The sequence below is a fragment of the Bubalus kerabau genome, chromosome 7 (assembly GCF_029407905.1).
Source record: "Bubalus kerabau isolate K-KA32 ecotype Philippines breed swamp buffalo chromosome 7, PCC_UOA_SB_1v2, whole genome shotgun sequence".
Lineage (NCBI taxonomy): Eukaryota > Metazoa > Chordata > Mammalia > Artiodactyla > Bovidae > Bubalus > Bubalus kerabau.
Window position 1 is genome coordinate 109255342 of NC_073630.1, and position 26558 is coordinate 109281899.

Consider the following 26558-nt stretch of genomic DNA (forward strand, 5'->3'; position numbering starts at 1 on the left):
AGAATCTGCCTGCAATGCAGGAGAGGCAGGAGACTCGGGCTTGATCCCTGAGTCAAGAAGATCCCCTGGAAGAAGAGATAGTACCCCATTCCACTCCAGTATTCTTGCCTGGAGAATCCAGGGGCAGAGGAGCCTAGAGGCTACAGTCCATGGGGTCGCAAAGAATTGGACATGTCTCTTAGTGCCTGAGCATGCATGCATTCAAGCCTCTCCCATCTTCCGTATTTCCCCTCCACTTAGTCTCCACACTACAGACTTTTAAAACAGCAGTCTGATAATGTCACACTGTAGCCTGAAACTCCTCAGCGGCTGCCTACTTCCGGGAGGACAAAGTCTATTAATAGCTCTTCCAGACTGTGAAGGCTGTGATGACCAGGCTCTGTTTTCTTTGTGTCTGGACCTTCCCTGCTGCCCCTACGTCCCCACTCTCTCCTGCAACACTCTGTGTCCTCAGAATCCACCAACACGCTCTGCTCTCTGACTTCTGGCCTCTGCCCAGATGTTCCTTCCTTTTCTTTACAGCTGGGCCACCGCTGACCCAAATGGCACTTTTGCAAATGAGAAAATGTGCCCCTTCCTCAAGGAAAAACACTTCCTAAATTAAGTAGGTTTCCGTATGACCTGAACCATCACACACCGTGGCCCAGCTTGGCTTCACTGAGGAAACTCTCCAGACACCCGGCAGGCGGCAGCCCTGGCTGGTGACCATGCGTGCCAACCATCTGCTCCCCCAGGCCAGGCACACCTGGGCTCCTCCCACCCACCCTGATGGCGGGCACCCAGGCCAGATTTGAAGGCAGGTAAGGGATGGCCATCAGGCTGCTGAGAGTGGATAAGAAAGGAACGTTGGGGGAACATCTGGAGAGGGGGTCATACACACGAGTGTACGTGTATGTGTGAACCAGTGTGTGAGGCGTGCTTTCCTGAGTGTATGCACGGCTGGGTTTGCCTGTGGGCTGATGTTCTCCTATGTTTGTGTCTGTCTAACATGGGGATGATGTGTCTTTAGACGTGGCACTGTGGGAAGTGCACGCTCTGAGAACCCATGATTGGTGGCTCGGCTCATTTCAACTTGGTAGCCTACTGTGTGTGGATGTTAAGAGGTTGGGCTCTAGATTCACACCAACCTGAACTGGAATCCTGGCTCCCCTGCTCATTTGCGGTGTGACTTTGGGTGGAGCACTTAACCTCTCTGAGCCTCAACTGTCAATCCAGCCCCCTTCTCCAGTGAGAGCCAACTACTTCCTCTTCTTTTTCTTTACTTGGAAACTGCCTCTAACCTGGGCTCCAAGCTCCTGGTTGGGACGTTTCTCATTCCTCTTCATGCTCTTGGGGATGAAGTTACAGCTTGGACTGACTAAAAAAAATCTGCGCGTTTACCTCCATCATGCATTCTCAACTGGGATGAAAATTAGTTCTTGGAGGTGGAGATGGTGGCAAAAGTCTTAAATATAGCAACGGTCCACAGAGCTCCACAGGGCTGTCAAGCTCAGTCTTCACAATGCAATATTGTTTCTTAGTATCTAATTTCTCTTATTTGGGAGAAATGAATATTAGTTAAAATTTATCTCCCTGATGCCTGCTCAGGCTTGGCGGGGGTGGGGCGGGGGGTGGCACTTCCCTCTGTCCGTATTTATCACATGTCTCCATCTTTTCTATTGAACCCATTCACCTGCCTCTCCTCTGAAATAGGCCATTTGTGCAATTTCCTTTAAAATCCCAGCTGACAATACCTTTGCGCTGGACCTTGACCTAACTGCAAATTTCTATGATAGTTGAGAGTTTGCAGGGTAGTTTTAGAAAGAGGTTATCTCATAAGTCCTCACCCCAGATCCCAGATGGTAATGGGCGTGGGCATTTGGTATCCACTTCTGCATGGAGACAGCTAAGAATTAGAATCCACACTACTGGAGTTCAACCTCACCTTCTGCATCAATCCCTTTTAGAGATACAAGTATGTCCTGAGCAATGACTGCTACTTTTTTTTTTAAGCCTGGACTTGTGAGAGATTCCCATTTATTGTCATTAAACCGTTAAAAAAAATTAGGACTGTATACCTATTTGGTGTCAGGCTAAGATCTCTTGATTTATAGCTCTAATCGTTTTAATGTATATAGACTGATGTCTTCCACCCAATCATTACTCCTTGGTCAAGAAAGTTAGAGATTGATGTACTTATTACTCTGTTTTGCGCAGAGTTTCTTAACTTCTGAGGGGAAATGAATCATCTGACTTGACCTCCATCTAAATTCTGGCCTACTTAATGTAGAGTGGAGGCCAAGGCCATGGATGGAATTACTGTCTCATTTATTCATTCACTCAACAAGCAGAAATGTCTGGGTACCTATAACTGCCAGGCATTGTGCTAGACTCATACTTGGGGAGGATCTCTTCCAAGCAGGGCCTGGCCTCCTGCCCTGACCCCTGACCAGGCAGCTGAGGCCTTGCTGTCTGCCTGCTGAGCTTCCTCTTGGGGCAGCATTTCCGAGGGACAGAACCTCTCCCACTCACTGGGTCTGGCACAGCGCCTGCCCCATGGCATGGGGTTCAGAGGCAGACAGAGCAGGGCTGACTCTCGACTTCCATCCACCCTTGCCAGCTGTAAGATGATGGATCCAACCTTGCAGACTCTAGAGAATTCAATGGGATCATGTCCAAGCAACATTTGCCCAAATGCTGGCCACTTGACATCCCCTGGTCCCACCTCCTTTCTTCCTGCTCCTGCCCTCGGGTAAATCCACTGAACAAGATCATCCATTCCCAGGTCTGTCTCCCTTGGGCTCCTCCAGGGCAGGAGCAGCATGTTTTCCATTTCTTCCCCATTAGACAGAGCAGATGCCAGGCTGGCGCTCAGTTCATGTCACACATGTGTGTGGTTTGGACTCTATTTCCCTTGACTCTTCTCCCTTCACCCCTTCCCAGGCTCTCCTCTTGGGTCTGCTGGGCTTAGCCTCTCCCCTTTCTGGGTCTCATGGGCTCCATCAGGGTGGACTCTCAAAGTTCAGTTCCCAGATCCTGGCTGGCACTTCCAACAGTGCCTGTGGGAGGGTTCCCTTCAAGGGGCAACCTTGGCCAGTGGCTGAACAGGTGGACTTCTGGCCTCTCTCCCACCCTCAGTGGACCTCTGTGGCCAGTGCTCCAAAGGCTCCATGGTGCCAAGGCCACAGAGGGTGAAAGGTCCGAGGTGGACATCTAACTGTGGTGAATGAAAACTGTTGCCTGCCATACTAGTAAACAGCTGCCCCAGTGGTGAGCCCCGAGGGGACTCAGGATGGAGGCAAATGGGCTGCCAGTCCCTGCAGTCACCCCAACAGTGCACCCCAGGGGACTCGGGACTGGAAAGGACAGGACGAGTGCATGCATGCTAAGTCGATTCTGTTGTGTCTGACCCTTTGTGACCCCATGGACTCTGCCCCATGTGACTCGCCAGGCTCCTCTGTCCATGGGATTCTCCAGGCAAGAATACTGGAGTGGGTTGCCATGCCCTCCTCCAGGGGATCTTCCCAACCTAGGGGTTGAACCCTCGTCTCTTATATCTCCTGCATTGGCAGGCGGGTTCTTTACCACGAGCGCCATCTGGGAAGCCCGGAAGAAACAGGATACTGGCCGCCTACACTAGCTAAGGTGTAGATCAAAGGAATGATTTCAGTGAGCCCAGACTCTTGCATCTTCCCAAGACACAGAAAAGCACTAAATTCCTTAACATCCTTGAGATATCTGTTTTCTTTAATGAACAGTAATCTTTTGATGTTCCAACTACCTGGTCTTTGCTGAAAAAACTGTATATCCCAGCTCCTCCCTTGTCTCTTTAGAGCAGTCTCTCAGAGCTGTCTCAGGCTGCCTCCTGGGCTTAGTTTTGTCCTCAGTTTTGTCTGCTGAATTAAAGGTAATTCTCACCTTCCAGGTTGTGCATCTTTTCAGTCTACAGACAGATCAACGTCTGGATGGGATATTTGAGAACCCTCCCACGGGCCCCAGGACCCAGGACTGCAGGAGTATGAGCCACAAAGCCATGCCAGGCGGGGTGCTTGGTGGGGAGAGAGGGTCTGGAGGGTCACTGCCCGGGTCTCGCTCTCAGCTCTGCTGCTCTTGCTGTGCGACCTTGGGCGAGTCGTTTGTACACTGTGCAGCTGCTCTTCCGTGGTGGCAGCGACACTGTCTCATTCATTCTTTACCTGCAATCCTGGCCCAGAGCCTGGCACTGTGGGATAATAAATATACATTTGGCTTTTCCCCCTGGTTTCTGCCAGAGAGCACAGTTCCTGGCACAAAACATGGAGTTCCTCAAACCCTTGGAATTTCCTGAGTGACAGGAGTGTCCTGAACTTCCCCAGTGGCTCAACGGGTAAAGAATTTGCCTGCAATGTAGGAAACCTGGGTTCAATCCTTGAGTTGGGAGGATCCCCTGGAGAAGGGAATGGCAACCCCATTCCAGTATTCTTGCCTGGAGAATTCCATGGACAGACGAGCCCAGTGGGCTACAATCCTTGGGGTCGCAAAGAGTCGGACACAAGTGAGCAACTAACATCATTTAAACATCATCACATGCTCCCTGGGCACTTGGCATACTCCCTGATCAGGACATCACAAGCCTTCTGGAAAGCTCAGATCAGATCCTGATGCACTCATTTATACGAACAGTGATCAACTTCATCTTGCTGTGTGGACCAGGGTGCATCAGTCTTCCCCACTGGCTGGTAAACTGCCCTTAGAGGGCTGAACTCAGAGCCGGCACAGTCTGTTCATCATAAGACTTTTCAAACTGCAGTTGACATGCTTTGAGGATCATCTCCTTTCCCTCAAAGATAAAGCTCTTTTATCCTGGGCGGCCTCTCTGCCACTGCCTTGGGGTTATGCACACAAATAAAATATGTAGCAGGAAACTGCCTTTCTTGTTTTCCTTCTTTCCCTTCACCTAATTTCAACTCCCTGTCAAGTCTCCTTGCATTGATCCGCTCACCACAGAAGCTGCCTTGGGCAAAGTACAGCTTCTCTCCTGGGAAGATGATTTTTTTTTCATTTAATCACAGAGGGGCAGGCTGCCTGGGAGGCCCTTGGCCATTTTTCTCCCATCGGCTCCAAGCCACGCTTTCCCAGGGCAGCTCTTCTGGGGACCTGTTCCTTCCTGTCCACTTAGGAAGATGCAACATGATCTCACAATTCCAGTGGCAGCGCCCCCTGGACAGGTAATTTCCCCGGGGCCTTAAGCTATGTGCTGTCAATCTGAGTCCAAGTGAAGTTTCTAAGCCTTGGTCAATCTCGTGGCTACAGTAGCTGGAGTGGGTGACACCCAGCTGGTGGGTGAACATGGGGTGTCTGATCTGAGATTGGAGGGTGCACCTGGACCTCTCCTTAGGGAGCCTCCCAGACACTGATGGAGAGCAGAGTCTAAAATCCCTGTAACTCAGCACACAGTCATGATCACGAGAAGGCAGCATTTGCAAATGTTGGGAGGGGAGTCAAAGTCACCGCAAGAAGGACGAGAGCTTGGGAAAAAGCACAGAAGGCAGATCTTTGTGGACTGGGTCAAGAAGGCCTTTCAGGCAGGTTTGCAGATGGGTTCAATTTAGTATCTTTGTTTAAGTGGACGGATAAGAAGGCCAATCTGTCCACGGAGAGATCATGTCAGCACTCACTGTTCTTCCTGGGAGAACAGCTGTTATCAGAACAAAACAGAAGAGCGCTCAAATCCCACTTGGGGATGTGGGGTTTCCCCTTAGTGGCCTGACTCAGCCCAGGGCCCATGTCCATGGGGTCCCTGCCAGCTGGCACTGCCCAGGCCCACCGCCCTAGTCTGGTCCTCAGTTCCTGTAGTCTGGGTTTCCCACCTGGCCCCTGGCTCATGCCACTTGGCTACATATATTTTCCCATCCATCTGCCTTCCAGATCTGCTCTTCTCACAGCAAACCTGCCCCGTGAAGTTCATGCTTAAATATCCCCCCGAATCAGACCTCTCTGGAGCTCAGAGTAAATCTTAACGCAATGCCCCTGGACCTGCCTCCAGCTCCTCACTGACTTCCGACAGGTCCTAGGCTGTGCCCCCACCCCCAACCCATCTTGGACAGCGGTTCTCACCGGGTTCAACACTGGAGGTCCAACGAAGCCTGTGTCAGGTGAGGTCTGAATCAGTGTTCACTGTAGTTCTCTAAACCCCTCAGGGGATTGTATTGCTTTCAGCCAGAGTTGGGAAAGCTGGCTCTAGCCCAGGGATTTCCAAGTTTGGCTGCAAGCTGGAATCACGTGGGAGTGTTAGAAAATGTGGCCTGGGTCCCACCGCCAGCTTAGGGTTTGGTTGGCTGTGGATGCAGCCTGACTATCAGGACTTTTGAAAGCTTCCCAGGTAATTCAGCAGTGTTTGAAGACCACTGCTTGGGCATGGCTGGGTTATTTGTGGTTCCTTTGCTATTAACTTCCTTTTATATCCTGGCATTTCTGCTGTATTGAAATTCATCTTTTCCTCCCTCATAAGCTAGCTCACTCTCCCTTCTTCCAAAGATCAGAACTTAGGGATTCTAGAAGGGGTGGCAAACTTTTTCTGAAAAAAGGCCAGATGGGAAATACATGAGGCTTTTTAGGCCACTGCAGATGGTCTCTGTCACACATTCTTCTTGTTTTCCCTTTAAAATGTAAATACCATTCCTTGCTCATGGGTCATACAAAATAGGCCATGGGCAAGATTTGGCCCACAAGCCATAGTTCCCTGACCTTGGACCACAGCATTGGTTTGTTAGGTAGAGAGTTCCCCATCAGTAGAAGCAATCAAGTCATAATCAGAGGACTTCTTGGCAGGGAAAGCATAGCTTAATCTTCCAATGAATAACTGGACTGAAAATTTTTCTGTTCTTTCACGAACTGAGGATGCCTTTGTTCTAATTCATCCCAGCTCCTGGGCACAATTTCTCATCTGCCAAAGGATCTCTGAGGTCCCCTGGGAGCTCGGAAAGCGTCCCCATGTTCTGTTCGGCCTCATTGTGAAGGTCTGTGTGTGTCACACAGCCTTTGTGTCAACAATAGGTGCTATGATTTAGATATATGAGTTTGAGGCAAAGAAGAAAGACTGCTCCTGACCTGTGTGTACAGATAACGTTTGAAGCAAGAACAGCAGGAAACCATAAAAATCAAAGTGCTCTGAATTCACCTTCAGCCACGGACATTTGACAACTAGATACAAACGGCAAATTGTACCTTTCTGTACTGACACAGACAGGACTGATTCCTGATAATGCAGAGTAGGCCGATCACATGAGGATAAAGACAGAAGCTTCCTCTCTTCTCCCAGATCCTGTGTCAGTCCTGCGGGGCAGTTTACCGACGGGCCTGATTCCACCCACCTTTTAGCAAGCAGTCAGTGAGTAATGACCATGTGCATTGCTGTTGTTTAGTCCTTAAGTCGTAACCACGTTCATAGGTCAGAGTTAAGATTACAGGTCCTAGAACACGGTGGTGTCAACTCTAATCCAGCCCTCGCCTCTTAGCTATGAAGCCTGAGGAAATGATTAAATTAAGATTTTTGCTTTTCATCTATAAAAAGGCTATAAAATTAGTTTGGGAAGGGAAGGTTTTACAGCTTACCTATAATTCACCTTTTATAGCTGGGATAGGGAGAGGGAAAATAGAGAAAAAATAATAACCTAGTCCATTCTGTTTATAAACTTGCTAATCCAGTCTCATGGTGGTACTTGAAGCAGAAAGATAAGAGAGTCCCTATGTACCAATGCTTTTAGGATGCTTTACCTGACTTATTTAGAATGGGATGTAGAGCTATGGGGAGAGTTCACCGGAAAATGTCAGTGTCAGCTGTGTGATTATCAAAGTGAAAATGAAGATGCTTCATGAATAAAATAGTTTCTGGATGTGTGTTGTTCTGCATGTTTTATTCAGAGACCCTGGGAGTTTAACCTGGACCAGAGTGCGCTCTAATCTTCAAGGAAGAATCTAGGGAGCCGTGCTGATGGCTTTAAACTTCACCTACATCTTATGATGACCAGTATCCTGAGAATTATTAGTCAAGTTTGAGTCTGAGTGAAATCCCTGATTGTTACTATTTTATTTTGACAACCTGACTCTGTGTTATCTAATATTCATACAGGATGTTTATGAGCATTCAAACACTTAGAACAGGGCCTGGAGCATAGTAAGTGCTCAATAAATGTTATTATTATCAGAGAACTGGTGTAAGGACTAGATCAGGGGACAGAGATCAGAGGATGGAAAATGCTGGAAAAGCTCAGAACAGTGCATGGATGTGAACTGCTATCCTTTGCAATAGGGTGGAAAGAGTGCAGGTTTTAAAGATCTGGGTTTCAATCTTGACTCCAAAATTTTCCAGCTGGTTTATGTTAGGGGACCGTGTAACCTCTCTGGGCTTATTTTCTCATCTGTAAACAGGAGCAGTTAATCCTAATTTCAAGACTATCATGCAGATTGGGGGCGATGTGTGAGAGACATCCCATGAAATCAAGAGAGCTTAATGCCTGAACGCTACTATGTGTGAGGCCAGGATGGGGCAGGATGGGGCCAGAGAAGCCCTCAGCCATGGCCTCTGCATTTAACCAAGTCACTTTAGGAGTGACTTGTCCCCTTCTTGGAAGAGCTCTAGCCATGACAGTGCCTGTTGTGGCTCCCTTCTGAGCTCTGAGGATAAGATAATGAAGCACAAACAGGTTCTTTCAGAGCTTATTTTCTAGATCGAGGGAGACATACTAAGTCAGACATCAGCAGACTACAGCCTACAGCCTGCACCCAGCCTGCCACCTGCTCGTGAATAAGGTTTCTTCAGGACACAGCCGTGTCATCTTTCATTTACACACTGTCTGTGGATGCATTTGCACTACCATTGCAGAGCTGCAGAGTGGCCATGGAGGCTGTGGGGCCTGGAAAATATTTACTGTCTTGCCCTTTACACAAAAAGATTGGCAATCCCTGTATTAAATCCTCATCTGAGAATACTGTGAGCAGATGAGGCGGGGAGAGAGGCTGAGAAGCAAGTAAACCAGGATGATGTGATCGAGGGTATGTGTGTGTATGTGAGTGACTGTGGCTTGTGTGTGCACATGTGTACATTTGTGTATGTGTATCCTTGTATGTGTATGTGTGTGTGCATGTGTATACTTGTGTGTATGTTTGTGTTTGTGTATGTATGTGTATACTTTGTGTATGCTTGTGTATATATGCACATGTCTGTGTATATTTTGTGTGTGCATGTATGTACATGTGTGTGCTTGTGTGTATGTATATGTGTGTGTATTGTGCATGTGTGTGCATACTTTGTGTATGCATGTGTGCGTGCATGAGTGTATGTGTATACCTGTATGTGTATGTATGCGTGTGCATGTGTATACTTGTATGTAGGTATATGTTTGTGTATGCTTGTTGTGTATGCATATGTGTATACACATATGCAGATGGTAAAGTGTCTGCCCGCAATGCGGAAGACCTGGGTTCGATCCCTGGGTAGGGAAGATCCCGTGGAGAAGGAAATGGCAACCCAGTCCAGTACTCTTGCCTGGAAAATTCCATGAACTGAGGAGCCTGATAGGCTACAGTCCACGGGGTCGCAAAGAGTCGGACGCGACTGAGCGACTTCACTTTCACTTTCTTTCACTTTCATGTGTATGTGTATACTCTGTGTATGCATGTGTGTATGCATGTGTGTGTGTACTTATTTGTTTGTGTACATGTGTGTTGATTTTAGATTAAGTGGTCAGGACAGGCCTCACTGGGCAGGTGACACAGCCTGGGTGAGATGGTCACACTAGTTTATGAGCCCCATGAGAGCAAAGACTGCCCCTTGGGTTTCCTCCCCAAGGTTCCCTGGCCTTGCATGGAGCCACCAGCTGCCCACCTCCAGGGGCCCTGACGTGACAGCTGCGTGAGGAGTGGGTGGTGTGGAGGCCCTGTGAGATGGAGCATATTCTCCTTGAGTCTTCTTTAACTGCTTCTCGGGCTCCTTGTTCGTCCTCTTGTCGTTAGCTGCCCCCGTCCCCTGGAAGATACCTCCTGCTCCTGCAGCCGTCTCATCACTGCAGCAGTGTGTGCGCATGCGCACACGCGTTTGTCTGTCTGCTACTCCCCCCGCCCCATCATTCCACGGCCCAGCCCACCATCTCACTGCAACCTTCTGTTGCCCCTGGTGGGGATGAAAATGACAGGACATGGAACATCAAGGCCCGTGAAAATCAGCGCAAAGGGAGAAAGAAAAGTTCAGATCCATTTGTTCTGATGGAAATGTTTTCATCAACAGAGAAACCCAAACAAAGGAGAACCACAGCAGGGACTTGGGGAGAGAGCTCTGCGATTGTCAGAACTGCCCGGAGACACCTTCCCAGCCCCAGCGTGGTCTCTGACAGGGCCCCTGCGGGACACAGGCCCCCAAGCCAAGCATGGCAGGGGCCCTAGTCTCACCCGCCTGACCATCTGAGGCCCTGGAAGAGCAGAGGACCTGCCCACTAGGGAAACGGCAGAGCTGAGGCTGAAGCTGGGTCCTGGGTAAACTGGGGCTCAGAACACTCCAGACTGGACACTCATGCAGGGACAGTGACAGGTGGTGGTTAGGACCTAGGGCTTGGGCGGTTCCATCACTGCCCGCTCGAGGCAAGCAGCTTCCCTCCTCTGCCTTCTCTAGAGCTGTCACGGGCCTTAAATGAGTTAGCGGGCATCAAATGCTTGGCCAAGTACAGCACATAATCAATGGTGAATAAATGGCACCCCACTCCAGTACTCTTGCCTGGAAAATCCCATGGATGGAGGAGCCTGGTGCGCTGCAGTCCATGGGGTCGCGAAGAGTCGGACACAACTGAGTGACTTCACTTTCACTTTTCACTTTCCTGCACTGGAGAAGGAAATGGCAACCCACTCCAGTATTCTTGCCTGGAGAATCCCAGGGACGGGATCCTGGTGGGCTGCTGTCTATGGGGTCGCACAGAGTCAGACACGACTGAAGCGACTTAGCAGACTTAGCAGCAGCATACCTTCCATTTGAAACTGTAGCCTCTCTGTGTAACTTGAGTATCTTTCATTCATCCCAGCTCCCAGCTCTCCCAGTTGTTAAAGGTCGCTGTGTTGTAGTATGTTACCATCTACGCATCTTTGAGTGAGCTTGTTACCGACCATCAGTTGGATGGAAACCAAGACAATTACTGCATTTAAATAGGTGGGGACTCTCTATTTCCCCTCCACTCCCAGTGGTCCTTGCCCTTCCTCAGACCACAAGCTTCGCATCCGTACAATGAGAACGCCCTGCCCCGGTGGCATCGTGAATCCCTAGGCTAGCGGGTGAGGAAGAGAGCCTTACCTGGCCCGCTGCAGAAGGCGGCGATGATGGCCAGAATGCACACGATACTCAGGTAAGGGATCCAGGGCGCGTGGTCCTGTGAGGGAGCAGTTGGGCAGATGAGGAAGCAGTCATGGGTGGGGGACCTGGGTACCACCCCTGCCCCCGGCTCCTCCTTGGTCCATCTGCGAGACCTCAGGCAGGCAGGTCACTTTACATCTCTGAACCTCAGTTTCATAACATGGGGATGATGATAACCCCTAAGCCATTCCATCTGTCTATTGTACAGATGTCACAGTGAAATGGCATAACGCCTGTGAGCATTTAGCAAAGTCTCAGCATTTGGCTTCCCAGGTGGTGCAGTGGTAAAGGATCAGCCTGCCAAAACAGGAGGCTCCTGGGTTGGGAAGATCTCCTGGAAGAGGGCATGACAACCCACTCCAGTATTCTTGCCTGGGAAATCCCATGGATAGAGGAGCCTGGTGGGCTACAGTCCATGGAGTTTCGAAGAGTCAGACACGACTGAGCAACTGATCATGCACAGCATATGGTAAGTGGTAGAGAAATGAATAACACCATTTGAGGGCTTAATTGGAAGCAGGCAATATGAGAAAATTTTACAGGCAATTTCACTTTAAAAAAATTTTCTCTAAGCCAATCTCTATTATCATATAAAACACTCTATCTCTCCCTCTGCTGTCCTGACAAGGTGTGAGATGAGTTAACTCATGTCATTAAATATGCTTGGAGGGGCTGTCACTTGTCTGGTGGGCAGGGGTGGTGGCTTCACGCCTGGTGGGAGAGAAGTTTAGGAAATCACTTCTGCTGTAGCAGACTGGATGGTGATGATGAGAACCTCACGTCACCAGTGCTGGGACCTGATGAGTGTGGGTGAGCATGTGTGGAGGTGCTGGGGCACCTGGGCCCAGTCTAAGAGAGACTCGGGGAGAGAGGAGTCTGTGCTCACCTTTGAAGGCTGAGCCGAAGTCAGGCAAGAGGAAGAGGAAAGGAAAAGATTTCCAGGAGAGGGTTCCCCATGGGCAAGGGCACAGAGGCACAGGAGAGCCCAGTGTGGGCCTCCAGGATGGAGGGGGGCGGGGACCGGGGAGAGGGGAGAACAGCCCTTCCATGCCAAGCTAAGCCTACCAGCTCCTGCTGCAGCAGGGTTTAGGGTTGGGAGGAGCCTCATAGCCTCTTGTACTAAATGGGTCTGGTGCCTTGAATCCTCCATCCATCCATCCGTCCATCTGTCCATCCATCCATCCATTCATCTGTCCATCCATCCATCCATCTATTCATCCATCTGTCCATCCATCTATCCACCCATCCATCCCTCCACCCACCCATCTGTCCATCCATCCATCCATCCATCCATCTATGCATTGTCTGCCCATCCATCCATTCGTCCGTCCATCCATCCATCCATCTGTCCATCTGTCCATCCATCCATCCATTCATCTGTCCATCCGTCCATCCATCTATTCATCCATTTGTCCATCCACCCATCCACCCATCCATCAATCTATCCATTGTCTGTCCATCCATCCATTCATCCATCTGCCCATCCATCCATCCGTCCATCCACCCATCCATCCATCCATCTGTCCATCCATCCATCTGTCCATCCATCCATCCATCCACCCATCCACCCATCCATCCATCTATCCATTGTCCATCCATCCATTCATCTGTCTGCCCATCCATCCATCCATCCATCCATCCACCTGTCCATCCATCCATCTGTCCGTCCATCTGTCCATCTGTTCATCCATCCATCCATCCAACCATCCATCCATCCATCTATTTGACAGATTATTCCAAGGTCCTCCTGGGTGCCTTGCTGGGAGGTGGAAATGTGGAAATGATATGGGCATGGTCTCACCCCCACAACTCACTGTACATTGGTAGAGAGAGATGGCCCAACAATGAAAGCCAAGGCTGTGTGTAGAGCAGTGTTTTAGGTCTTCCCCTGGGATCCTGGGGAAGACAGAGGAGGCTGCTTCACTCAGACAGGGGAAAGGGAAGGCTTCCTGGAGAAGGGGAGATCCAGGAGGAAGCCAGGGTCTTAGAAAGCAAGAAGCCAGTTGAGCAAGGAGGGCCCTGGGAAGAGGAAAGAGCCAGGCTCTTTTGCAGACAGCTGCTGGGCAGCAGGGCTGGGGTGACAGAGGAAATGAGGGCAGCTGAGCAGGGAAGAGCTCTGAGAGCTTGGGGTGAGGCCCAGAGGGGTTCTCATGCTCCAGATGGCTCTTCCAGACATCTGACTAACTCTGCAGAAAGACTATGACCCAGAACGTCCAGCTTGGTTGGTCCGAGGAGCCTGTGAGACTGTCCAGAACAGCCCTGTCTGGTGGTGGGGAAGGAAGGTCTCTGCCAGCACATGACCCCAAGGAAGAGATTTCCACCTCCTGCGTGGTCAGCATGCCTGGCATGTCCTTTTGGAAGGACAAGCTATTGTCTCTCAGACATGTGCTAAGTCGCTTCAGTAGTATCTGACTCTGTGCAACCCCATGGACTGTAGCCCACCAGGCTCCTCTGTCCATGGGGATTCTCCAGGCAAGAATACTGGAGTGGGTTGCCATGCCCTCCTCCAGGGGATCTTCCTGACCCAGGGATTGAACTCAATGTTTCTTGCATCTCCTGCATTAGCAGGTGTGTTCTTCATGACTAATGCCACCTGGGAAGCCCACCAGCACGCTGATGTTGCCTTTTTCTAGACATGTGGGGACATTAAGACCTTTTGCAGGTGACCACCACATGTGATTTCCATTCAGGGATTCATTTTTGAAAATTCTTATTGACCACTGTGACCTCGCCCCACACTTCCCATAGGGCTGAGATGAGCTTGAGGCATGGCGTAAATGCTCAGTGAACACAGGCTGCCCTGAGCAGTGCAAGGGGCAGGAGGAAACCCCAAGATCCTGGGATCTGATCTCAGGTCTGCCCTTGCCCAGCTGTGAAAGCTTGGGCAGCTTCTTCATTGAGATGTATGCCTCAGTTTCCTCATCACCATTAAAGGAAAGGATACCACTCATAAGAATTAGCTATGGCTCCATCCATTCCCCCCGGAAACAGACATTCACTGAGCACTTACTATGCTCTGGGCACTGTTTGCAGAACTTCAAATGCATGTCTTATTTAATCTTCACGCTACAGGTGAGAGGACGCGCCTGTCCCTTCCCTGGGGAGGTCAGGATGGGCTGGGCATAGGGTAACCATCCCATTTTAGACATGGGGCCCTGAGGAGCAGAGAGGTTAAGTGACTTGCCAAAAGTTTCATGGAGGGTAAGTGGGACATTCAGGATTCCCATCAGGCAGCTGGCTCCAGTGCCCCTGCTGGTACCCATGGCATCAATGTGGTAATTGCACAGGAGTCTCATAGGGCCGTGCCAGCCACCCTGAGCGGGAGCGTGAGAGCTGGAGGGGGCATCTTCGGAGACATCTAGTGCAATCTCCTCTATTCCACAGATGGGTAAACTGAGGCTCGAGGGGGACAGATCTTGCCCAAGATCACACAGCTTATTAGTGACTTCCCGACAGGACCAAAAGTCAGGTCTCTTGTTTCCCCCTCCCCGGCCCCCACCCCAGTCCAAGGACCCATTACTGACACCTTTCCCCAAGGGCGCTCAGCAGCTTCAAAGCTGAGATGCCCTTGGGAACTCCACACCACAAGAGTTGCCTATAGACTGGACGGACCACCTGAGCCAATGGTCCCAGAGCACGAAGCCGAAAGCCATGCCCATCCTGAACTCCCTGGGGAAGGGACAGGCGTATCCTCTCACCTGCAGCGTCAGTGTAATGGTGAGGATCCCAAAGAAGAGGGCCATCAGCCCAAAGCCGCCGATGAGGAGGGGTCTCCGTCCCACGCGCTCGATGACCAAGCCCTGGGTGAGGGTCAGAGAGAGACAGTCATTACTCTCCTTCTAGCAGCGAGTGAAGGGGACCTGTGCTGCTGGGGAACCACACTGGGGGCATGGCTAAAGGATGGCTCTGACCTGAAGACCCCCAGCTGCTTCCTCCATGGCCACAGCCAGAGAAGGAGGGAGAAGAAAGCCACAATTCATGAGCACCGGCTGTGTGTCCATACATTCACCTTCCTCCCGATCCTCCTCATCAGGGAGTGTGGGTGTATCCTCAGAAGGGACATAGTTGCCCAGCCTTTCCCCCACCTTGGGAGCCAGTAGGCAGGTGGAAGGCAATTGCTCTCTGTTCCCCTTCACCCCGTGTTGTGGGTGTCCTAGGGGTAGACTCCCAGGGCATGGCGCTGGAGTGGGAGTGGGCAGAGAAGTTCCCGCCTCCTGCCTCTAACTGGCCTTGAGTCAGTCGATGCTTCTGTGTCTTTGTTGCTCCCCTTTCCTGACGGTTGTGGGTTAGTGTGGGTGCTTGAAACCGATGACCACTTGTCAAGCACCTGTTATGTGCCGGGCGCAGCCTTTCTATGTGTCCATTCATTTAACTGTCACTAAAGCTTCATGAAGCGTTTTGTTACCCTCCTACACTGTTGGTGGGAATGGAAATTGGTGTAGGCACTATGGAAAACAGCATGGACGTTCTTCAAAAGGCTAAAAATAGAGCTACCATATGACCCTTCAATCCCACTCCTGGGCACAGAGCTTTTTGGTTGGTTGGTGTTGTTTAGTCGCCAAGTTGTGTCTGACTCTTTGCAACCCCATGGACTGCAGCCTGCCAGGCTTCCCTGTCCTTCACCATCTCCTGGAGTTTGCTCAAGTTGATGATCACTGAGCTGGTGATGCTATCCAACCATCTCATCCTCTACCACTCTCTTCTCCTTTTGTCTTCAATCTTTCCCAGGATCAGAGTCTTTTTGGTGAGTTGGCTCTTCACATCAGGTGGTTGAAGTATTAGAGCTTCAGCTTCAGCATCAGTCTTTCCCATGACTATTCAGGGTTGATTTCCTTTTGGACTGACTGGTTTGATCTCCTTTTTTCTTTTTCTGGAGAAAATTCTAATTTGAAAAGATACATGCACCCCAATGTTCATAGTAGCACTATTTACAATAGCCAAGACAAGGAAGCAGCATAAATGTCATGTCCATCAACAGATGAATGCATATATATGTGTGTGTGTATATAAATATATATATATTATATATATATAAATATATATATATTATATATATATAAATATATATATATTATGGGCTGAAGGAAGATCAGCCCTGGGATTTCTTTGGAAGGAATGATGCTAAAGCTGAAACTCCAGTACTTTGGCCACCTCATGCGAAGAGTTGACTCATTGGGAAAGACTCTGATGCTGGGAGGGATTGGGGGCAGGAGGAGAAGGGGACGACAGAGGATGAGATGGCTGGATGGCATCGCTGACTCGATGGACGTGAGTCTGAGTGAACTCCGGGAGTTGGTGATGGACAGGGAGGCCTGGTGTGGTGCGATTCATGGGGTTGCAAAGAGTTGGACATGACTGAGTGACTGATCTGATCTGATCTTATGTATACATACACAATGGAATATTATTCAGCCATAAAAAGAATGAAATATTGCCATTTATAATGTCATTTGCAGCAACTTGGACAGACCTAAAGATTATCATACTAAGTGAAGTAAGTCAGAAAGAGAAAGACAAAGATCATATAATATTGCTTATCTGTGGAATCTAAAATATGTCATAAATGAACTTAAATAGAGATAGACTCACAGATGTAGAAAACAAACTGATGGTTATTAAAGGGGAAAAGAGGTGGGAGAGACATAAATTGGGAGTTTGCGATTCACAGATACAAACTGCTACACATAAAATAGATAAACAAAAAGGTCTCACTATAGAGTACAAGAAGCAAGGTCCAATGCTGTAAAGAGCAATATTGCATAGGAGCCTGGAATGTCAGGTCCATGAATCAAGGCAAATTGGAAGTGGTCAAACAGAAGATGGCAAGAGTGAACATCGACATTAAATTATAGGAATCAGTGAACTAAAATGGACTGGAATGGGTGAATTTAACTCAGATGACCATTATATCTACTACTGCGGGCAGGAATCCCTTAGAAGAAATGGAGTAGCCATCATGGTCAACAAAAGAGTCTGAAATGCAGTACTTAGATGCAATCTCAAAAATGACAGAATGATCTCTGCTCATTTCCAAGGCAAACCATTCAATATCATGGTGATCCAAGCCAATGCCCCAACCAGTAACGCTAAAGAAGCTGAAGTTGAATGGTTCTATGAAGACCTACAAGACCTTTTAGAACTAACACCCAAAAAAAGATGTCCTTTTCATTATAGGGGACTGGAATGCAAAAATAGGAAGTCAAGAAACACCTGGAGTAACAGGCAGATTTGGCCTTGGAATATGGAATGAAGCAGGGCAAAGGCTAATAGAGGTCTGCCAAGAAAATGCACTGGTCATAGCAAACACCCTCTTCCAACAACACAAGAGAAGACTCTACACATGGACATCACCAGATGGTCAACACCAAAATCAGATTGATTATATTCTTTGCAGCCAAAGATACAGAAGCTCTATACAGTTAGCAAAAACAAGACTGGGAGCTGACTGTGGCTCAGACCATGAACTCCTTATTGCCAAATTCAGACTGAAATAGAAGAAAGTAGGGAAAACCACTAGACCATTCAGGTATGACCTAAATCAAATCCCTTATGATTATACAGTGAAGTGAGAAATAGATTTAAGGGACTAGATCTGATAGACAGAGTGCCTGATGAACTATGGACGGAGGTTCATGACATTGTACAGGAGACTGGGATCAAGACCATCCCCATGGAAAAGAAATGCAAAAAAGCAAAATGGCTGTCTGAAGAGGCTTTATAAATAGCTGTGAAAAGAAGAGAAGTGAAAAGCAAAGGAGAAAAGGAAAGATATAAGCATCTGAATGCAGAGTTCCAAAGAATAGCAAGGAGAGATAAGGAAGCCTTCCTCAGCGATCAATGCAAAGAAATAGAGAAAAGCAACAGAATGGGAAAGACTAGAGATCTCTTCAAGAAAATTAGAGATACCAAGGGAACATTTCATGAAAAGATGGGGGTCAATAAGGGACAGAAATGGTATGGACCTAACAGAAGCAGAAGATATTAAGAAGAGAAGGCAAAAAATACACAGAAGAACTGTACAAAAGAGAGCTTCATGACTCAGATAATCATCATGACGGTGTGATCACTCACCTACAGCCAGACATCCTGGAATGTGAAGTCAAGTGGGCCTTAGAAAGCATCACTATGAACAAAGCTAGTGGAGGTGATGGAATTCCAGTTGACCTATTTCAAATCCTGAAAGATGATGTGAAAGTGCTGCACTCAATATGCCAGTAAATTTGGAAAACTCAGCAGTGGTCACGGGACTGGAAAAGGTCAGTTTTCATTCCAATCCCAAAGAAAGGCAATGCCAAAGAATGCTCAAACTACTGCACAATTGCACTCATCTCACTCGCTAGTAAAATAATGCTCAAAATTTTCCAAGCCAGGCTTTGGCAGCACATGAACCATGAACTTTCAGATGTTCACGCTAGTTTTAGAAAAGGCAGAGGAACCAGATATCAAATTGCCAACATCCACTGGATCATCAAAAAAGCAAGAGAGTTCCAGAAAAACATCTATTTCTGCTTTATTGACTATGCCAAAGCCTTTGACTGTGTGCATCACAATAAACTGTGGAAAATTCTGAAAGATATGGGAATACCAGACCACCTGACCTGCCTCTTGAGAAATTTGTATGCAGGTCAGGAAGCAACAGTTAGAACTGGACATGGAACAACAGACTGGTTCCAAATAGGAAAAGGAGTATGTTAAGGCTGTATATTGTCACCCTGCTTATTTAACTTATATGCAGAGTACATCATGAGAAACGCTGGGCTGGAAGAAGCACAAGCTGGAATCAAGATTGTCAGGAGAAATATCAATAACCTCAGTTATACAGATGACACCACCCTTATGGGAGAAAGTGAAGAGGAACTAAAGAGCTTCTTGAGGAAAGTGAAAGAGGAGAGTGAAAAAGTTGGCTTAAAGGTCAACATTCAGAAAATGAAGATCAAGGCATCTGGCCCCATCATTTCATGGGAAATAGATGGAGAAACAGTGGAAACAGTGTCAGACTTTATATTTTTGGGCTCCAAAATTATGGCAGATGGTGATTGCAGCCATAAAATTAAAAGATGCTTACTCCTTGGAAAGAAAGTTATGACCAACCTAGACAGCATATTAAAAAGCAGAGTTATTACTTTGCCAACAAAGGTCTGTCTAGTCAAGGCTATAGTTTTTCCAGTGGTCATGTATGGATGTGAGAGTTGGACTGTGAAGAAAGCTGAGCACCGAAGAATTGATGCTTTTGAACTGTGGTGTTGGAGAAGACTCTTGAGAGTCCCTTGGACTGCAAGGAGGTCCAACCAGTCCATTCTAAGGGAGATCAGTCCTGGGTATTCATTGGAAGGACTGATGCCGAAACTGAAACTCCAATACTTTGGCCACCTCATGCAAAGAGTTGACTCACTGGAAAAGACCCTGATGCTGGGAGGGATTGGGGGCAGGAGAAGAAGGGGACGACAGAGGATGAGATGGCTGGATGGCATCACTGATTCGATGGACATGAGTTTGAGTGACGTCGGGAGTTGGTGATGGACAGGGAGGCCTGGTGTGCTGCGATTCATGGGGTCGCAAAGAGTCGGACACGACTGAGTAACTGAACTGAACTGACTAATAGAGTACAGGGAACTAGGTTCAGTGCCCTGTGATACACCATTATGGGGAATAAAAAACATGAAAATGAATGTGTGTGTATAACTGAATCACTTTGCTATACACCAGAAACTAACACAACAGTGTCAATCAACTATACACCAGTTAAAAATTATTTTTAATTTAAAAATTAAAATAGGTTCTATTATTTGTTTGATTTTATAGGTAAAGGAACCGACACAGAGGCTTTGGAAAACCGGTTAAGGTCATGAGGCTGGCAGCAGGTAGAGTGGGCACCATCTATAATCTTTCCTGGTCTGTAAGACATTAATATTTTCCCCAGCAGAATAGACAAAGCTCCACTTGGTAAGAGCACATGGATGCACCCGGTTGCTCAGCACCTTCCTCCCTGTACCCTGACTCTCCTCCTCTCTTGAAGGCTAGGAGTTTCATCTTTATTTTCCCAGAACCTAGAAGATCACCCAGTAGGTGTGGAGCCAACATTTGCTGATGGAGTGAAGGTTTATCTTTATAAGGCAGGTATGATGGTTCTCATTTCTCAGAGGAGAGGGAGATGAGGATGGTAGGTTTACCCCATGGGAAGCCAGGCCCAGTGAGAGCCATGGAGGAAGCAAAGATTACCAGTTGCTGGGAAAGTTCTGGAGAGAGAAGGGCATGCGTCTAAGTCATCTCTCCTCTCCAAGCTTTCATGAACTGAGTCCATCAAAGGGGAGGACCTGAGAGGGGCTGCCAGGACCAGAGCAACATGGCGGGAAGCTGGGTGTCTGGGAGGTGGGGATGGAGATCAGAGACACCCGGGATCAGAGGTCCAGCAAGATTATGGAATTTGTCAAAAATCACACAGAGCTCCTCAGAGATAAGAAAGTGGGGTAAATGCTCTCTCACGCCCAGGGATGTTTGAAAAATAGCTCTGCTCTTTAACTCAGTCATTCACCTTTTGGATATTTATCCTAAGGAAATAGACATTTGGTCAAAACTTTCTGAATAAAGATCTTCTTCATAGTGTTGTTTATGTGCTCAGTGGCTCCAGTCATGTCTGACTCTTCGCTGTAGTCCACCAGGCTTCTCTGTCCATGGGGTTCTTCAGGCAAGAATACTGGAGCTGGGTAGCCATTCCCTTCTCCAGGGGCTCTTCCCAACCCAGGGACCGAACCCATGTCTCTTATGTCTCCTGCACTGGCAGGCATGTTCTTAAGAAAATAGAAATCTAGAGGTCCATCAACAACTGAATTAGTTAAATAAATACTGGAACATCCCCATGATAATTGTGTAGGGATTCACATATTTTCAAAGAATTTAAAATAACAGAAAAATCTTCAGGATATACTTTTAAGTGAAAAGAGTAGGGCGTAAAGCTATAGAGACATTGACAGTTTTGTAAATTTTAGCTATATGAAACTAATACATTCTGGAAAAATAGATGCTAAAATAGTTTGTAATGGCAAACTGTGGTTGGGGGAATAATGTGTCATTGTGATTTTACTTATTATTTTTCTGTCTTTTCTAAGTTTTCTGCAATGAGCTTTTTAAATGCACAGCCGTGTATCTTTTACTTACTCTAGTTTTTTTCACTTTTTATATTTCATATGCAGTGCTCCCATTACATTTAGTTTATGTTTTCCAATTTCTCCATCTCTCTTTTTTTTTTTTTTGGATGTTCTTTCTCAAGCCTTTATCAAGTGTAATAGAAAAGCTTATATATATATATATATATATATATATATATATAAATAAATATGTATAATATATATTTTAGGGAACTCATGAATTTTCACCTAAAAATTTATGACGTATTGATTTCACTTGTTTGACTTAGTTTGAATAGAATGCTAAATTTCTAGTTTAAAAAATAGATATGCAACAAGCAACAAAGGTTTATTGTATAGCACAGGGAACTTTAGTCAGTATCTTATAATAACCTATAATGGAAAATAATTTCAAAAATATTGTATGTGTATGTGTATAACTGAATCACCTTGTTGTGCACCTGTAACATTGTAAGCCAACTATACTTCAGTGAAATATATACAGTAAGGAAAAAAATAATTTGATTAATTAATGTAATTGTAGCCGTGCTGGGTCTTTGTCGCGCATGGGCTTTCTCTGGTTGTGGAGAGCAGGCGCTAGTCTCTAGTTGCTTTGCACGGGCTTCTCACTGAGGCGGCTTCTCTTGTTGTAGAGCAAGGGCTCCAGGCACGCAGGCTCCGTAGTTGTGGCACATAGGCTCTGTAGTTGTGGTGCAAGAGCTTAGTTGTACAGTATCATGTGAAATCTTCCTAGACCAGGAACTGAACCCATGTCCCTTGCCTTGGCAGGCAGATTCTTAAGCACTGGACCATCAGGGAAGTCCTACAATGATCTTTTCTAAGTTAAAAAAGGGTTAAAAGACTTAACTAACACTTGAAGATGCAAACCCCTACTCCCTGAGTCACCAATCCAGTCTTGACTCTTTCCCAAGCATCCATGATTTTCAATACCTGCACTGGGAAATTTTCATCACCCTGTACAGTGTGTTTCTGCTACAATCTAAGGATGTCATAATCGTTCTTATGCATAATGGGGTCAAACCCAAAGTTACAGCTGGCACTGGAAATGCAGGCTGCTCATAACTGGACTATCTGTGGGCTTCACCTCCTAAGCATCTTAGAGGATTCAGTTAGTGTAGCCAGAGACAGAGTGCAGAAGTGACTAGAGCTGTTACCACGACAACCGTCACAGTCATTGGGAGACATTGAGGTTGCTACACTGAGATTGATACATTGTCACACCTGAACTTATTACTGACTTCAGTGTGTTGGATGTTTTCCATTATTTGTATTTTTTATTTTAGCTTCTTCAAAGGCACAATCATCGGTTTCAGAGTCAGCAAGTGTGCCCCAAGCACAAATGAGCCGAGACCCACTCTCATACCATCATGCCAACATTCAAGTGCTTTCGGGGGATCTGGCTGCTTCTTCTCACTAAAGTGTCTGCAGGAACCTGAGCCAAAGTAAAGCTGGGAACATCGTCTTTGGTGTGGAAACAGTTTGTAGAAGATGCCAAGGAAATGTCTGTGAAACAAAGAAAAGATGGAAACCCTCTCCATCCTAGTGGGAAACAGGGTCAGTCTCCAGGGCCCTCTTCCCCCTTCTTTAAATAGCACCGAAGTGCATCCTGTCAAAAGGGATTAGACTAAACATGGCATTTCCACTCAACATGGAAATCATTAGTGAAGACATGAACTCAAGGTGAACAGCAGCCTCTGAAGGCTACTGGTGTCAGCTAGGGATGAACTGTTAGCCTCCTGATGCTTTAAAGACAGTCCCTCTGGGGACTCCTGAGCCAAGGTAATTCATCTGTTCAGCAGCCATTTACCTTCACCTGCTGCCCACTCCACAGTCCTAGGATCAGTGGTGGAATAAAAACGGTAAAAACTTTTTTTCTTGTTAGATTGATGTGTAGTTAGATTCAATAAAATGTACCTGTTTTAAATGTGCAGTTTGGTAAGTTTTGCGAGACTTACACACTTATAAAGCACTGACCACACCAAGATATGGAACATTTCTGTCATTTCAAAGTTCCCTGGCCCCAAGCAACCGCTGATAGCTTCCCACCAGTATAGATTCGATTAGTCCAGATGAGATGGTATTTCCATACTGGTCATCAACATGCTTTTGCGATTCATCTGTGTTGTATACCTCTGTAACTTATCCCTGTTTAGTGCTCAGTAGTATTCCATTGAGTGGATACACCACAATTTGTTTCTTCATTCATTAGTCAACAGACATTTGGGCTGTTTTCAGTTTGGGCTCTTATGAATAAAACTGTTATGAAGATCAGTGTTCAAGTCTCTGTGTAGATGTGTGCTTTGATTTCTCTTGGGTAAATATTTATGAGAAAATGGCTAGGTTGTATGAGTAAAACTTGACAAGAAACTACCAAACTGTTTTCCATTTTAAAGTCCCTCCAGCAGTGTGCTAAAGTCCCAGTTACTCCAAATCTTCATCACCATTTGGTACTCTTCACCATTTTAACTTTAGTCATCCTTATGGTGAGTTGTGTCTCATTATGGGTTTTAGCTTTAATTGCCCTGATGACTATTGGTGTTGAGCAAATTTTCATCTGTTCATGCTGGTTTTTGATATTTTCTTTCATAAAGTGTCTATTCAGTTTTCTGATCTTCAAGGGGGTTGTTGGTCTTCTTATCGTTGAATCACTGAGAATTCTTCACATACTCTGGATAAAGTTCCATGTGAACTTTGTGAATATTCCCCAGTCTGACTTGCCTTTCCAGTCCATTAACACTCTTTTAAATAGTTACAGCTTTTGCTTTTTAGAAGGACTCATTAATTAGTCAGCCTGCATTAGATCTTGGTTGCAGCACATGGGATCTTCATTGCGTCATGCAGGACATGGGATCTTCATTGCGTCATGTGGGACATGGGATCTTCGTTGCGTCATGCGGGATCTCTCCTTCTGGCACACAGACTCTCTAGTTGTGGCGCTCCAGTTCAGTAGCTGTGAGCTTAGAGCCATATGGGATCTTAGTTCCCTGACCAGGGATTGAACTCACATTCCCCTCACTGTAAGGTGGTCCCTCAACCGCTGGAACATCAGGGAAGTCCCCAGCTCTTACTTTTACTTTTAATGAAATCCAACTGGTCAATTAAAAACAAGCTTCATCAACAGAAATTCACATCAGTTCAGTTCACTTCAGTTGTGTCCAACTCTGTGCAACTCCATAGACGGCAGCCTACCAGGCTCCACCGTCCCTGGGATTCTCCAGGCAAAAGCACTGGAGTGGGTTGCCATTTCCTTCTCCAGTGCATGAAAGTGAAAAGTGAAAGTGAAGTTGCTCAGTCTTGTACAACTCTTTGCAGCCCCATGGACTGCAGCACGCCAGGCCTCCCTGTCCATCTTCAACTCCCAGAGTTTACCCAAACTCATGTCCCTTGAGCCAGTGATGCCATCCAATCATCTCTTCCTCTGTTGTTCCCTTCTCCTCCTGTCCTCAATCTTTCCCAGCATCAGGGTCTTTTCAAATGAGTCAGCTCTTCACATCAGGTGGCCAAAGTACTGGAGTTTCAGCTTCAACATCAGTCCTTCCAATGAACACCCAGGACTGATCTCCTTTAGGATGGACTGGTTTGATCTCCTTGCAGTCCAAGGGACTCTCAAGAGTCTTCTCCAACACCACAGTTCAAAAGCATCAATTCTTCAATGTTCAGCTTTCATTGTAGTCCAACTCTCATACTCATACATGACCACTGGAAAAACCATAGCCTTGATGAGATGGACCTTTGTTGGCAAAGTGTCTCTGCTTTTTAATATGCTGTCTAGGTTGGTCATAACTTTCCTTCCAAGGAGTAAGCGTCTTTTAATTTCATGGCTGCAATCACCATCTGCAGTGATTTTGGAGCCCCTCAAAATAATTCACATAATATTGCACAATTATGTTTCAATTTAAAAAATGGTTCATGCTTCTTGTGTCCCATCTAAGAAATCATTGCTTACCTCAAGGTTGCAAAGACTTCCTCCTATGTTCTCTTCTAGATGTCTTATAATTTTAGCTTCTATGTTTCAGTCTATGGTCAATTTTGAGTTAATTTGTGTGCGTACAGCATGAGACAAGAGGTTTGTTTTTCTTTTTCGATGTGACTATCTACTTTTTATGGCACCATTTCTTAATAAAGACTATCATTTTGCATTAAGTTACTTTGGCACCTTTTGTATTTCTTACTTTATTCTACGCCATTGATCTGCAGCTATCCTATTGTCAACACCACGTTACCTTGATTATGGTCTAGGGAACACCATTACAGCACTTACTATATACGAGGCATAGTTCTAGACACATTTATGTACATTGCAATAACTTAATCTTCATAATATCTCTATTATGCTATTAGGGTATGCTACTAGGGTATGCTATAGGGTATTCTACTATCATCCTCTGTTATATTCAGAAATTGAGGCTTATAGAGGTTTAGCAACCTAGCCAAAGTCACACAGAGGCAGAGCCACCATTCAAGTCCAGGTAGTCTGGTTCCAGAGTCTTGCTCTTAACCCCTGTACTACATTACCTCTCCTCACTGTCAGTAAGACAAAGTAACATCTAGAATTACGAAAAGAATGTACACACTTTCCCAAAGCTTTCTTTCCTTCATTGTGGGAGGCCCTGGCACTGGGGCACAAAGGAGAGATAGGAGTCCCTGCCCTTGGGGAACGAATGAGTTGAACTGTGTCCTCCCCCAAAAGGACAGGTTGAAGGCCTAACCCCTGGTATCTCAGAATGTCACTTGATTTGGGAATAGGGTCTTCACAGAGGTAACCGGGATTCCCTGGTGGCTCAGTGGTAAAGAATCTGCCTGCCAACGCAGGAGACGCAGGGTAGATTCCTGGGTCTGGAAGATCTCTTGGAGGAGGAAAGGGCAACCCACTCCAGTATTCTTCCCTGGGAAATCCCATGGACAGAGGAGCCTGGTGGGCTATAGTCCATGCGGTCACAAAAGAGTTAGACACAACTGAGCAACCAAACAATAATGACAACAACAGAGGTAATCAAGTTCAAATGAGGTCCTTAGGGCCCTACTCCAGGATGACTAGTGTCCTCATAGAAAGGGGAAAT

At 46.8% G+C, this 26558-nt stretch overlaps 1 protein-coding gene across 1 annotated transcript in view; it reads right to left on the minus strand.

The window, feature by feature from the left end:
* SLC2A9 (solute carrier family 2 member 9) overlaps positions 1–26558 on the minus strand; it is a 215134-nt gene that overhangs the window by 58979 nt on the left and 129597 nt on the right. Inside the window, exons 9-10 of the mRNA XM_055589105.1 lie at positions 15052–15153; positions 11294–11369 (exon numbers count right to left, since the gene is read on the minus strand). Coding sequence (XP_055445080.1) covers positions 11294–11369; positions 15052–15153 — 178 coding nt within the window. The remainder of the gene's footprint in view (positions 1–11293; positions 11370–15051; positions 15154–26558) is intronic.